The sequence below is a fragment of the Poeciliopsis prolifica genome, unplaced genomic scaffold (assembly GCF_027474105.1).
Source record: "Poeciliopsis prolifica strain line A6 unplaced genomic scaffold, Auburn_PproV2 SCAFFOLD118, whole genome shotgun sequence".
Lineage (NCBI taxonomy): Eukaryota > Metazoa > Chordata > Actinopteri > Cyprinodontiformes > Poeciliidae > Poeciliopsis > Poeciliopsis prolifica.
In genome coordinates, this window is record NW_026562493.1 from 74,618 (window position 1) to 89,541 (window position 14,924).

General features: G+C 38.7%; 1 protein-coding gene across 1 annotated transcript; it reads left to right on the forward strand.

Moving 5' to 3' along the window:
• The first annotated feature begins 8,480 nt into the window (after nucleotides 1–8,480).
• On the forward strand, nucleotides 8,481–14,408 carry LOC129354780 (RING finger protein 223). The gene is made up of 2 exons (XM_055024288.1): nucleotides 8,481–8,713; nucleotides 13,162–14,408. Exon 2 carries the CDS (start codon nucleotides 13,246–13,248, stop codon nucleotides 13,966–13,968), a length of 723 nt encoding a protein of 240 aa, XP_054880263.1. The 5' UTR covers nucleotides 8,481–8,713; nucleotides 13,162–13,245; the 3' UTR covers nucleotides 13,969–14,408.
• Nucleotides 14,409–14,924: the final 516 nt, after the last annotated feature.

The following is a 14,924-nucleotide window of genomic DNA, read 5'->3' on the forward strand; positions in this document are numbered from 1 at the left end:
GCAGAACTTAACGCCTTTGTACCTGTATGCATGTAAATCCATTAGAGTTTGTTTGTTGTTGTTCAGGGATGTCCAAAATGCAGCCCAGGGGTCATTCATTGTGGCCCCAAAGTGTGATAAAAATTCAACCTTCCTGAAAGTGAAGCCGGTGGACACTTGCAATTTTTACACATTTACATATTCTAAGGTTTTAGGTGCAACACAAAGTATTTTTATTCTGCTAGTCTTCTTTTTAGTTAAAAATAAAAATTCAATGACAGTAACAAATCTGAAAAAGCATTTATTAAAATTAGCTGAATGCAGCGAAGGTCTTAGAAGAAAGTTTTTTCATTAGAATAGACAAAAAAAACATTTTCTAACAGAATAGAAAATATTCAGACCAAAAAGTTAAAAAAATAACTACAACTTTATGTTAGGGTCAAAATGTTTTGTACTTTATGCAAAGTACAAAAATGATTTTCTTCTGTATTTTTTAATTAAACACACTCAGGGGCCATTTTGTTTGTTAACTTGCAAATTTAGGAGATGCCGTACTTTTCCTGGCTGCTACATTTTTTCTCTCAAACAATTACTGATTTTCTGAGAAAATGTACAAAAGATATTCTCTGCTGATTGTTTTCTCGCCTTCAGAATTGCTAATCAGCCATTGTTTTCCCCAGTTTGAGATATTCACCCTATAACTCGTTTTGCTGAGTTTCATGGAGATGCTAATAAAACTTCAGATGTTTTCAGATGCAATTTTCATACTGTGCAGGCAATGCAGTAAATCACAATGTCCACACGAGGGCGCTGACTGCGTTTACTGAAAATATCAGGAATAAGTGACTTTTTATGTTTCTGTCTGCAGGAGAGCAGATTCTGTTTTCCCCAGATGCAGCTTCTTCTTGTGATATCTGGAAAATTGTTTGACGTTTTTTTTTTTTTTAAATTATTAACCCCTATAATCAGACCAAAAAGTTAAAAAAATAACTACAACTTTCTGTTAGGGTCAAAATGTTTTGTACTTTATGCAAAGTACAAAAATGATTTTCTTCTGTATTTTTTAATCTTTGTTTTATCATTAAAAATTTTGATATTTTATTTAGACTTAGGGTTAGGGTCATTTAGACCCTTGAGAGGTTCAACCCAACTATCCAACACATTGACCTTTGACCCAGTTAATTGAAGCTGCTGGTTAAAGGAAACAGGCTGAAGGAACGAGCTGCTGCTGGAAACTGGAAGACTTTCTGGACTCTGATTGGGAGCAACTGTAACACTTTATTCAATCTGTCATCCACAGAAATTTACATATGAACTATATTTGTAGACTCATTAGACCTTTTCATAGTAATGATACTTTGTAGTAAGCAAAGGATATTCTAAGATGCTTCATAATTAAAATAATCAATTTTATATATAATGCCCTTTGTGTCTCACGTTCTCAAGCAGGAAGCCTTACAGTTTCTATCAAGTCTCTACTAGCTATGAATAAAGTGTGCAGAAATGTAAAAAAATATTGACATTTTAACCTTTCTATATTTACACTTTGAAACTCAAATAACTTAGAAAAAATACATTTTGACCTGGTTTGTCCCCAAATTCAAACAATGTTTAGCAAATTTAAGTGTCTGTTGAGTTCTCCGTCAGTAATGTGTCAGTGAGCACCGGATGGCATTGAACTCCCTCAGACTGGAAAGGTTTTTTTTCATATTCTTCTTCCACATGTCTAAACTGTCTTTCTAGTATGTTTTGTTGTTCTGCAATTTTTTGTTTTTGCTGCATGTATATGATATTATTAATCCTCTTAGTCATGTCAAGGGAGAATTGACAGCGAGGAAATGTTTGAATTCTCTTCTAAAATATTCCACAAATTTTCCATCCTTTAGAATTAAAGGATTTGCTCTGCAGTGATTTGATTCAACAACATGATTTGATGATGTTTTATTTGTTATATTTGATTTACATACAAATATAACAATGTGAGCTATTTTTCATGAAGCAACTTGTCTTAAAATAATTCTAGGGAGCAAAAAATAGTCAATTTGTCTGCGGCATTTATGGGGGCTGGAGTAGAAAGTGTATTCCTTTCCAGCAGGATGGAGTTTTCTCCATACATCCACAATCCTCAAAAAGGTCCAAAATCTGTTTAGATTTCCCTGAAATGGGCGAGTGGGGAGCCTATCAATCATCGGATTCTTAAGACTATTAAAATAACCTCCTACAATAACATGTTCGAAAAAGAGACCTGCAAGTGTTGCCATCATTTCTATTAAGACTTTAGAGTTAGGCACATTCAACATGGCAAATTCTTCCCCATTTATCATTGCTCTAACAAGTGACCATACGCTGCTTTTATTTTTAATGATGTCAGTTTTGGTCCTCCATAGAACTGCACGGGCTGAAAATGATCAAAATGTTGCAGGTTTGATATTCTGGCAGATCATTAGGTGTGAAAACACCTGAATTATCTGATGTGATTTGAACAGGACCAAATCTCATCACACATTTCCCAGCAGCTGGAAGCATTGTTGCTTTGTCTGTTCTTTTTACTTTCTAAGACATTACAAGAACAGACTAAAAACTAAAAACACTAAAGGGCACATGAAGGTCAAACTGAGGTTTGGAGGGGAAAGAAGCAAAAGGACTGATCCAAAGGTAGATCAGAACATATGATAGTATAAAAACACAGGAATAATGCCGCTGCACATCAATATAAATCATAATATAATCATAATTCAGTCATCATAAGAACACAGAGGAGTGGCTTTTTTTTTCTTGACAGACTGAGAGAATATTGGAGTTTTTGTATTCGCTGAAAAAATGAACTTTATGAAATGTGTCAAAGTTTCTCAGAGGGGGGAAGAAAAATAAATTGAAAGAGCAGAAAACTCTTGAGTGAATCTCAGAATAGTCTGAAAAAGAAAATGGATTTGAAACTAAATTGACGGTCTTATGAGCACAACTCAACCGTCATGAGACAATTTGAAGGACAGACATTAAAGATGCTCCCTTCATCTGACTGACCAGCAAGTACTGCAAATCAATTGAGAAAGAAAATTAGAAGCTGTTTGCAGGAACAACTGATAGTAATTCTCACAAAAAAAGAGTAAGACAAGTGTAAAAAAAAAAAAAAACAGGGTATGCTGAAGGTAAATTTATTTTACTTGTGATGTCAAGAGTGATTGTGAGTATGAAAACATGTGACTAAAACCTAAAAGTGTCTTTTGGCACTTTGTACGATGAGTATGGAGATCCTTTTTGTTCCATAATTCCTATATTTTTTGTGACCAGTCATTTTTAGTATTGGTGATGAACAATAACTCAATAAGTTGATCTAAAGCAGACAAATTCTGATGCTACATTTCAGATGATACCAGCATCATATATTAATAGGAACATCTAATTGAGCATATTTATCAATAGAAAATTGGAATTTTTCAATGACTAAATTGAAAAACAGGAATTGTAAAGCACTTTGAAACGATATTTGTCGTGAATTATGCAGCTTGACATTGACATTTACTAATGAAATTGCAGTTGTATTATTAGATAAATTCATTTTTTATTCATCTAGAAATAAATTTACAGTTATCATCACTGAGAAAGCTGAGACGAAAGACGAAAGATAACATTTACCATAAATACTGTTTTCTAGCCACAGCGCTTCCAGGGTCAGCGCATTATTCTCCAGAAGTCTCCTGACTTTGCAGCATCAAATGATCTCAACATGCCAAAAACGGGAAGGTCAGTGTCGGTAAAAAGATCCTTTTCCAAGGCCTCACGTGAATTAGGCTCATCATGGAAAACTGTTGTCATGACGATCTTTTGGACACCTGGACCGCAAATCAGATCGTAGCTTCTGAGAAGACTGAGCCCCTCCTCCACAGGACGGTAATGTCAAGACATTACTTTGGCCTCTGAACAACAACGATAAGATGAGTAATGAAGGGATTTATTTCCTTCTTCCTCCACAAATGACCAGCAACGAAATTACTACAGTAATACGCACGGCCAAAGATTATTGATGAATGTTTTGCTGCATGTGAGCCATAAAGATAAGTTAATGACTCCACAAGATTACAGTAAACTATAAAGTAGACCCTTGTGTGATTGTAAAGCAATATACTTGGTGTTTTACTTGGTGTTTACCTGCTTTGTTTTTCATTTCATTTTGACCTCAGTCATTTTACTTCATTTTGTTGAGGTCATGACCTACATACTTCTCAGCTTGAGTTTGTAACTCATAATGTTTTGTTTGAATGTAAATTGAAAATGCTTTATTTTGATCTTTTTTTCATCAAATTGGTATTATATAAACATCAAACAGATGTTAATTTTAAAGCTATATTGCGTATTCACTGGATTGAGAATATTTGTTTTTCTTTACTAATTTAGTTTGTATGTTATGATCAATGGGCGTTTGCTGTTATATTTTGATTACTTTTAAGTCCTGAATTATTGTATAAATGGTCTTGCCGTACTCATTTCATTTCATTATTGCTAGAAAGGTGAGAACAAACTGAACAAATTCAATGTGTTTCTTCAAACAGGCTCGTCCAAACATCTTAAATTACAATCCAAGTTTATGGCCGAGCTATGCTCAAACAACTTGAACTGCAGTTGTTCCCCTCAAGCCAGATATGAACCTGGAACGACTGGAAGGCAGCAAAATCTGACTGGTTGAAATGTTCTTTACTGGTTTCTTCTGTTTTCCATTTCCTGCTCTTTCTACAGTTCACTTGCAGAACATTAACATTTTGTTTTACTCGATTCAGTTTATTTACATGGCATCGATTCATAATAAATGTCAGCACACAGAACAGGTTGCAATTACAAAATTTTGGGAAATGTCTACACATTGCGATACCTCAAAATTTTAGAATTTGATCTCTGTAGAAAATGTATTGATCGAGGTCTAGAGATCACCTTGCAGGATCATCATGAAGCTAAATGAGTGGATTAAATCAAAGACGGACACAGCTTCCGATGAAGCCACACTCAACATGATCAGAGACCTGGACTGATCCCTTCCAAAATAAGCTTTGGTCTCAATGAAAAGAATTACAGCCTCTGTGTGAAACGTCAGGATGAAGTTTCTTGGATTTCCTGTGATGTATTGCTGAACCTTGGGGATTGGAGGGAGGAAGGGTCTGTGCACCAGCCTTTTCTGTTTGTGTTTTTACTTTATGTGTTGTAATATTCAGAAAATGGCAAAAAAAAAAAAAAAAAAAAAAAAAACTTAATAATAAAAGTACTGCTTTTACAAAAGCTTAATTGACTGTTTTAATATGCTACAAGTTCCCATTTTAAATCCCTAAGCCCCGAAAAACGTTGTTAATGTGCTCAGAGTAATTTATGATGTTATAAAATGGAAATATTTCAAGTCCACCAGGTGGAAGTAACATCTTTTCATTTAATTTTTTATTATTTTATTATAAATTATTTTATTATTATTTGCATCAGTCTTTATGAGCTTGGTTTGTCAGCAGACAAGACAGCAGCTTTTGGAAACAAAGAAGAACTTTTGAGCAGTTTAGTGTATTAAACACCCTGAACGCCATCTTCTTGGTGAAACATAGTGCTGGAACTATGTGGGAAGCTGGTTGGAGGTGATGATGGGAAAATTTGGGAAGATTTCACCTTCACCTTCAGGACAACAGGACAACAGCCCCAAACATCCAGCTGCAATAAATCAAGAGAGGATTAAAAGTCCAGATCTAACTTTGATTGAGAAGCTTTGGCAAGACTGTAGAACTGATGTAGAACTGAATGAACAGAATATTTGGCTCCAAAGGACTCACATATTATTCGTAAAAATCTTGAAATCCAAGACTTCTTGTCAGATCCCAAATTTCACTACTTTGCATCAGTCGATCTAAACTCTAACCAACCGATCGAGAACTGGTACTGATGTCACTAGAAATGGTTCTGATGACATCAGTACCGCCTGCAATTTCATTGGGATCAAATGATCCCAATGAAAACCTTTTGGATTGTTATGTGAAAATGTGAAAAAGTTTGTGGTGCTCTTTGCGTTCCACACGTTTCAGATCAATGTGCCAACGCTGCAGGGCTCAGCGCAAACACAAATGGAACATTGTGTTTCTTATTTTCCTGGACAGAGCACACACTTCCCCCTTTCTGCCCTGAAACTGTCATCTTTCTGTCAGTTCAAGTTAGGAGACGTTTAGTGCTTTGGTCCGGCCCGGTTCGGCCCGGATAGATAACGCTTCGCTTCAGAAACTCACCTACTTAAACTTTGATGTTTTATTGTCACACCTTCCAGGAAGTGGAATAAGAGTGCTTATCGTTTAGTCACATTTTACGTCCTTCCACAACAAGCGGCCAATAAATGACTGGCTGAGGTGATATTTGTGTTCGGGTTACTAAATAACCAGGCCGGTTAGGCAGCTGGTGCTGAACGAACATGAATTAGTCATTATAATTAAAACATAAAAGACAAACACATTTATTTGATAACCTGGCTGTGGTGCTGCTTCCAAAATACTTACTAATCATTCCACTAACTACAGAACTGAGAGTCTGTTCTGTAGTTGCTGTCACCTGTTAGCTTATCTCTGCTGATTCTCATCTATGAAACGGCTCATACAAAGCACAGCAGCAGCATGACACAGTATTTCTGTGTCTTCTGTATCAACACCATGGCTGCTCTGCCAGCCTGAATGTAATCCATTTAATCTACAGGCCCCAGCAGGGCCGGCCCCAGGTTTTATGGGGCTCAGGGCAGAATTTGGGTTGGTGCCTAGTTCATGTAAAGCCCATCAGTAATCTAACACAATTTAGTGTTGGACAATAAATCAACAATATATTGCAATAAACATGTGATCAGTACCGCACAGAATTCTGGGAGATGGAGGCATTATCCACTCAACCTCTCACCGCTAGCTAAACTAGGTTGATAGCAACAACTTGCAGCAGTTTCATGTTTCACCATCGTGATTCATAAGTGCTTAAAAATTAAGAAACAAAAGACTGGAGAGGAAAGGTCACTTTAATGCAAAAAACTAATCAATAATTATCATTTATTGATTTTCAGCCAGATCAAAAGTTTCACTGTGAAGTCATGACAGAAACAGTAAGTTAGATCAAACAGTCTCTGTTGGACCTGGTTACCTACAGAATATCATGGATAAATTCTGCTCTGTTTGGTCATAAAATTACATTTATAAATCACTTCTGAGCTCACAGCGTGTTTTACAGTTTGTTTTTTTATTTAGTCAGGCAAATTGCTGCTTCAAATCTGTTTTCATGTGTTCTGTGAAGCAAAAGGTTTGAGCTGTAATTCAGAAAAGCAACATTTGGTTACAATAAAGCAAAGAAGTTTCTAAAAACTGCCAGGAAACAAACACCAAACCATGGAAACTCTTTTGATCGACAAATTTCATATCACCACAATAATAATCTCAATACAGAGGAAACACACACCCCACACACACCCACACACACACACACACACACACACACACACACACACACACACGCACACACACGCACACACACGCACACACACACACACACACACACACACACACACACACACACACACACACACACACACACACTCATTTCCGTCATGCTGTTTGTCAGGATTCAAAAACCCAACAGATCAAGGAATAAAATCAATAGTTTCTGGTTTATGCTAGTTGGTGGCAGTGGTCTGATCTCATGGGGCTTTCATGTGAATCTTGTGATCTTTTGTTTTTGAGTGCCACCCACATTACAGACCTTAACTTTTTATTTACCAGCAGGCGGTTATAAAAAGAAGAAGAAATCATTCTTTAAAGAGATTTATCATCATTAAAAGCATTCAGTTTAGTCGCAGGTTGGCCCTTTTGCAAATGAAGTTAGTGTTCACATTATTTTTAGACTGGTGCCTAAACATTTAAGATTTACTCTAAAATTAATTCATTGAATTTATTTTGAAATGTGTGAAAACCTGCTACTGCATCATGAGCTGATTGGCTCCGTCCTTGCACCTCCTGTGATGTCATCAGCTCAAAGAAAAACAAAGAGGAATTAGCTTCTATTTTTAACATGCCACTTTTTAAAACTTTTGTAGTTTCTGAAATTCCATTGTGTAAATCCATATTTGTAACCCATCCCTTTTTTATTGATAGTCTACATTTTATGGTGATATAAAATATCCATCACTGGCTCCAATAAAAGTTTGACTTTCATTGGAGCCACATTCTGAGAACCTGGTGAGTTTGGGTGTGTGAATGGTACCATTGGTTCTGATCTGGTTCTGTACAAAATAAATGCAGCTGACACCTGAAGGATTTCTGTTTTTGAGTATGGACATACTCCAGTATGGATGAAGGGTGGAACTATAACAGTATAAACATGGGAGGAGTGTTTAGTGGAGGGAAATCAGTCCTGACTCCTCTTCCTCCTCCTCCACTGCAGGCGCCACCCCAAGGCCAAGTCTTTCATTTGCATAGAGGGCTAAAAAGGGAGTTGACAGAACAGGGCAGGTGGTAACGGCCAACAGACTGAGGAAGAAGGAGGATCAGCCTCTAGCACTAAACGCCTGCTGTCTCGCTCAGACAAAACCGCAGAACATCACACCAGAAGGAGCAACCAGAGCAGGACGACAACTGCAACTGCAGAGGTTTCTGAATCCAGCCCATGAACTCTTTCCATGTGGAGAGGAAAGAGGAAAGCTGAGCCAGGCTGGGTGACAGGTCAACAGGGGATCTTCATCCTCTAACAGGTAAATTGAACTTCTGCAGATCTAAATTTTCACAAGGAAACACTCCTTAAGCTGAATGTGACCTGACCTTAAGGAGTGTTGACATGTTAACATGCAATGATTTAGTTTGTTTTTAAGCACCTCATCAACACTTTGCTGAGAGTTCTTGTCCTTTATCAGACAGAATGAACTGTCTGAATGAACTCATAGCAGACTCATGGTCTGCATTGTCTTTCATGTTTACACTCGCTTCCATCTGCTTCTGCCACAGCATATTCAGCTCTCTGTATCTGAACGAACCCCTCACTCTGAAGACGTCAGGTGGATCAGGTTTCATTTGCTGTGCAAACTGAGAACAGGTAGTGCTGCATCGAGCATGACAGTTGGATTTACAGGATATACAGAAACAGGCAGTTGCAATGAACACAAAGAAGCTGCAGAAGTCTGAATGAGGCTTGCAAAAAAAAAAACCAAACAAACAAAAAACAACCTTGGTGAGCTGGGATTGGTTTTCAGACAGGTCAGTGGGACAAGGAACAGAGACAACAGAGCCAGCAGCAGAGACACACCCGGAGTTTGAAGTTTATGTTTTGGGTTGAGCAGAAACTCAGTTAATGTTTGACTGATGAGTTATTATCAGCCTGGAGCCATTTTTAGCAGCAACTCCAGATTCTTTTAAACAGTATAGATAGTTTTTTTTTTTTACATCAAGCTGTTTTTGTGTCAACAGACCTTCAAACCCACAGAGATCTAATCTGTTAGATCTCACTCTGTCATCGTTTTCGCTCCTTCTTTGCGAAATTTTACAGTTAATGTCAGAAATGCCTAAAATAATGCTGAGGTTCCACATATTTTTCATTCAAATTGGATATAAAGAGGTAAAATCAGAAATAGTCATTTATTATTCTTTTAACTAAATTAAATTACAATAACTAAATAAATTACAATTTGAGAACAAGTATTTTATTTTTTAAATTTATTTCATAGTTCTTTGGAAGTGGACCAAAAAAATGACCAAAACTATCATTGAGGTTCATTTCAGCTGAGACTGAGAGGTAATTCCTGATGACATTACAAAAATAAAAAAAACCATATGATTATATAAAATAATTCATTTTTTGTTCTGGCTGTTTTGGGGCTGAGCTGAGGGATGAAAGAGAAACATTAATGCAAAATGTTATTTCATATTTAATCAAATCTTGGATCAGTCTTCAGTTTTCTATAGCTTCAGTTGTTGCTGTAATTTATTTCATTCAGGTCATTTATTTCTGTTGTGTTCCTCCTCACTGACCACAAGATAAAACATTGTAAACCTTTAACAAAGTGGTGATGTGGTTACTAAGTTACTGTCAGGTCACATTGAGCTAAAGGCTAAAAGCTGAACTGTAGATTTTAATTAGAGGTTTCAATAAAGCGCTTTTAAATCTGTTTACATGTCACACAAACTATATGTCATTATTATAGAAACATCTTAGCAGCAGAAATCTGTTACTGGGTACAATATTGTGATATTGTATTATGAAAAATATACAATCTTTCATGTTAAGTTGAAGGTTCCTGAAGCTAGAAAAATTTTCTCAGTTTCAGTCCAAATCCATTTGCAGTGGCACCGACTCATTTATTCATACGGTTAATTTCATTTATTTATGAAAAATTCAATGTTATTCAGGAAACAGATTTTGCTACATTGTTTACCACAGCAAATAAGACCAGAATATAAAACTGGACTTTAGAGACTCTGATGAGACAATTACACGGTAAAATCTGTCCTAATCCCTGAGAATCACAACCAGCTTCAGGAAAACAGACGGAGAGAAACAGGAATGTCAAGGACAGATGGAGCGATTAGCTGGAGAACAAGAGGAGCCTCTGTGTCTGAGAGACCAGAGAGACCAGAGAGACAAGAGAGACCAGAGACAAGAGAGACCAGAGACCCAAGACCAGAGACAAGAGACCAGAGACAAGAGAGACAAGAGACAAGAGACAAGAGAGACCAGAGAGACCAGAGACAAGAGAGACCAGACACAAGAGAGACCAGAGACCAGAGACAAGAGAGACCAGAGACAAGAGAGACCAGACAGAGACCAGAGAGACCAAATACAAGAGAGACAAGAGACAAAAGACAGGAGAGAAGAGAGACCAGAGACAAGAGACAAGAGACAAGAGACAAGAGACTTGTCACACACAAGAGACAAGAGACCAGAGACAAGAGACCAGAGACCAGAGACCAGAGACAAGAGACCAGAGACCAGAGACAAGAGACCAGAGAGACCAGAGACAAGAGAGACAAGAGACAAAAGACAGGAGAGAAGAGAGACCAGAGACAAGAGACAAGAGACTTGTCACACACAAGAGACAAGAGACCAGAGACAAGAGACCAGAGACCAGAGACAAGAGACCAGAGACCAGAGACAAGAGACCAGAGAGACCAGAGACAAGAGAGACAAGAGACAAAAGACAGGAGAGAACAGAGACCAGGCCTGAGGGCATCGTCACAAGAACACCTGTGTTCCTGTGACTTTCACACACACACACACACACACACACACACACACACACACCCCCACACACACACACACACACACACACACACACACACACACACACCCACACACACACACACCCACACACACACACACACACACACACACACACACACACACCCCCACACACACACACACACACACACACACACACACACACACACACAGTGATGTTTGGGCTCTTCAGAACAGAGCAGTTAAGTGCAAACAGAACAGCTGCATTAAAACTCAGCTTATGAAATTTTATTAAAATACATGAAAGTTTGTGGATGGAGCTTGAAAAGGTTCATGACCTCTATGACCATCGCCCTCTGCTGGTCAAACTGTCAAACTGCTGCTGTTATTTTTCATAGGGAAAACACATCATTCGCTGCAGCGTCATTCGCTGCAGCATCATTCGCTGCAGCATCATTCGCTGCAGCGTCATTCGCTGCAGCGTCATTCGCTGCAGCATCATTCGCTGCATTCCTGCATTCGCGGGTAGAGGGTAGAGGGTTAGTTATTGTCAGATGAAGAAACATAATCCAAACCTTAATTTGAATTCCCTGCCTATGGTTTGTGGATTTACCCTAATAATCTTCAAATTATATAAAACAGAACAGATCAAATTCTAATTCCAAAAGTCCCAGAAAATGCATTTTAGAATGACTTTCTGTTAAATATAGATTAAGTACTACTTGTGTAGTGAAATATTGTTTATACTAGAACATCTGTGATTTTATTTCAAAAAATATTATTTAGTCTAAATATTTCAGAAGGCATGCAAAAGCGACCCAGTTTACAGGAAAAAAACTATTGTTCTGTAGGGTTAGGGCCAAATGATGTTATATTTAATGACGGGAAGAATTTTAAAACAAAAACAAACTCTCACATTTATAATATTATCCATTCTGCACACTTCCACTTTCGTAATATTAATCCACTCCGTCCATCCTTCTCCCAGCTCTCTGCTTCCATTCCAGTCCATCCTCTGGTCACTTCTAAAATTGGTTACTCTATTTGTCTCCTGGTTGTTCCGCCTCTTCAATCAATCTGGTTCAAATCCCTGGCCTCATTTCACCACATCATTCCAATTTTACAACTGTTTCTGTCAGAATTCAGTTTAAAATCCTGTTTTTTACATTCACAACCTGAATGATCTTGTCTGTCTGATCTCCTGCTCATGTTCCCTTCGTTCTTCCTCTTCCATCCACCTCACTGCCTCTTGTCTGTCTCAGAACCATGGAGAAAAGAGTCTTCTCTTACTGGAACGCTCTTCAGTAACATTGATTTGAAATCTGAATCTGTTGAATGTATGGCATGAAAACAACACAGAATGAAACTAACGTTTCTAGACCTGACCTAGTGAACTCTGCAAACTTTAGAACATCGAGGATCAGCATTTTCAATATTTGACAGAATAATCTGCATTCTTTACATCCAACTGAGTTGTTTTCTGTGTAGTTTGTTCTCATGGTTAACATTTTATCCTCAACACAACAGTGTTAGTTTTTTGATTTAAGGTTGAATCAAATGTCTTTTTCACCTTTTCTATTCCAGGTTAAAACGTTTTCATGACTGACACTCTTCCATGAGAGACACTGTGTCCTATGTCCTAGTTAAAGACTATGCTGTCTTTAACTAGGATGCCCACGTAGCAAATATTGGCTGACTCTGTTGCTTTTACTGTTGGTTTTTGCCTGATGACCAAGTAAATTGACAACATCATGTTTGGCCAAACATGAGTGATGTTGTCAATTTGCCTCATCCTTACTGACCTTGCAGTGCAAAATCCAATCAGCTTCATAGTATCTGTGTGTATTGAGAGGGAAAGTAAAAATAGCTCAGGGTTCAAACAGCTGTAGTTTGGACAAAATCTGCTTTGGTTGACTTGTAAGAGTTGGATTTTACATTACAACAAATCTCGCCTCTTTATTGTCTTTGCAGATAACCCAGAATTCACAGAGCGATAAAGACCAAAGTCTCAAAGAGGCGACTTTGACAACGAGAGGAATCCTGACATCTTGCAAGATGGGAGAAAACACTCCACAGATCTGGCACATGCACATTCCTGGGCAGGAAGTTCCAGGTGAGCCGCAGAAGAAGATATCGGTGTCCAGCCAGCCGGAGTGCTCCATCTGCTACAACATCTACGACAACGTCTTCAAAACACCCAAGCTGCTGGAGTGCACTCACACCTTTTGCCTGGAGTGCCTGTCCCGCCTCATGGCTGTCTCCCTGACCAATCAAGACGAGGGAGCTGGCAGCACACGCCTCTCTTGCCCCTTCTGCCGCCATCCCACTATGCTACCGGAGGACGGGCCCCCGGCCCTGGCCACTAGCCGGGAGGTTCTCTGCAAACTGCCCAGCCACCAGCAGCAGGAGGAGCCCGTGTGGCTGGAGGGGGAGAAGCTGTGCTACAAGACCTCCAGACAGGATACCCTCTCCGGGGTGCCTGACAGCCCCACGGCCTTCTGCATCTGTATTGACATCGGGGCCAGTAAGTCAGCAGATGCTCCGGTCCAGACCAGGCGCCGGAGCTCTGGTCTGATGGGCCGACTGGCAGACTGGAAGAGGATGGTGCTGTTCGTGGTGCTGATGGTGCTGCTGGTCATCGTGGTGCTGTGGCCTCTGCAGTGTGTGTTCACCACCGGAAACATGCGCTGCATGAGAAACGGACCTCACATCAGCACCACAGCAACCACCACCACCACCATTGGCCCGTCCATCAGCAGGTCCGGCCTGAAAGGATGAGCAGCTCAACTTGCAGGACTTCACCATGACACTTTCTTTTGAAGAGTTGCATTCTGGGTAATTCTGCTGCCTCTGATGCTGTAGCTGGGACCTTGACCTGACCTGCTCACCTGATACACTCAGACTTTACAGCTCCATTTCTGCCCACATTTCCGTTTTAAAATGGCTACAAGCATGCAGCTCTGCAAGGAGTACAAAAACTTTGACACAATTGCACTTTGACCCGAGCTTGTATTCTGAGATAAGAACATCTGACTGGTTCTGTTTGGTACCAACCAGGGTTCTATTCCAGGCCAAACACCTCAGCAAATTTACTCAGTCGGTGTGGAAATGGGACATGTGGATGGGATCCACATGTGCCAATGAAAAATGTGTATAATGTGACTTTTGATACATCTTTGTTTACAAAAAAACCTATTAAAAATGAAGTATTGAGCTTATCTGTGTCCACTGTTTCAAAATAGAAAAACATGTTTCAAGTGATATTTTGTAAAAAAAAAAAAAAAAAAAAAAAATCACCTAACTTTATAATTATGAAAAAAATGATCAGACTTCCTCCTCCATCGACCTTTGGCCTCTGAGAGTAAATCTTTGCCAGGAAGCTGGAGGAGGAAAGCCTGAACTCTGCGTTTTCCCAGTTTGCACTGACATTAAAGCTGAGTTGATAAGACTCAGAGGTTTTATTTAAGGTGGATCATAAATGCACAACTTCCTTAAAGACCATTTGTACTGCTGGGAAACAGTTAAACATTAAACCTGGAAACGCTTTGAAACAGCAATATTACAGATGAATATGCTTACTCTTATTTTCTCCTCAAATGTTCAATTTGAGGAGAAATCACCAAAACTAAGATTATTTTCACACTTCCATTAGTGTCACACTTCATGTGGACAATTTGTGGATTATTTAATCCATATTAATAAAACATCAGACATTCAAAGCAAACACAAGAAAC

Bases quoted from the DNA above. Each gene is read 5' to 3' on its own strand.
- LOC129354780 (XM_055024288.1), top strand. From the start codon at position 13,246: ATGGGAGAAAACACTCCACAGATCTGGCACATGCACATTCCTGGGCAG.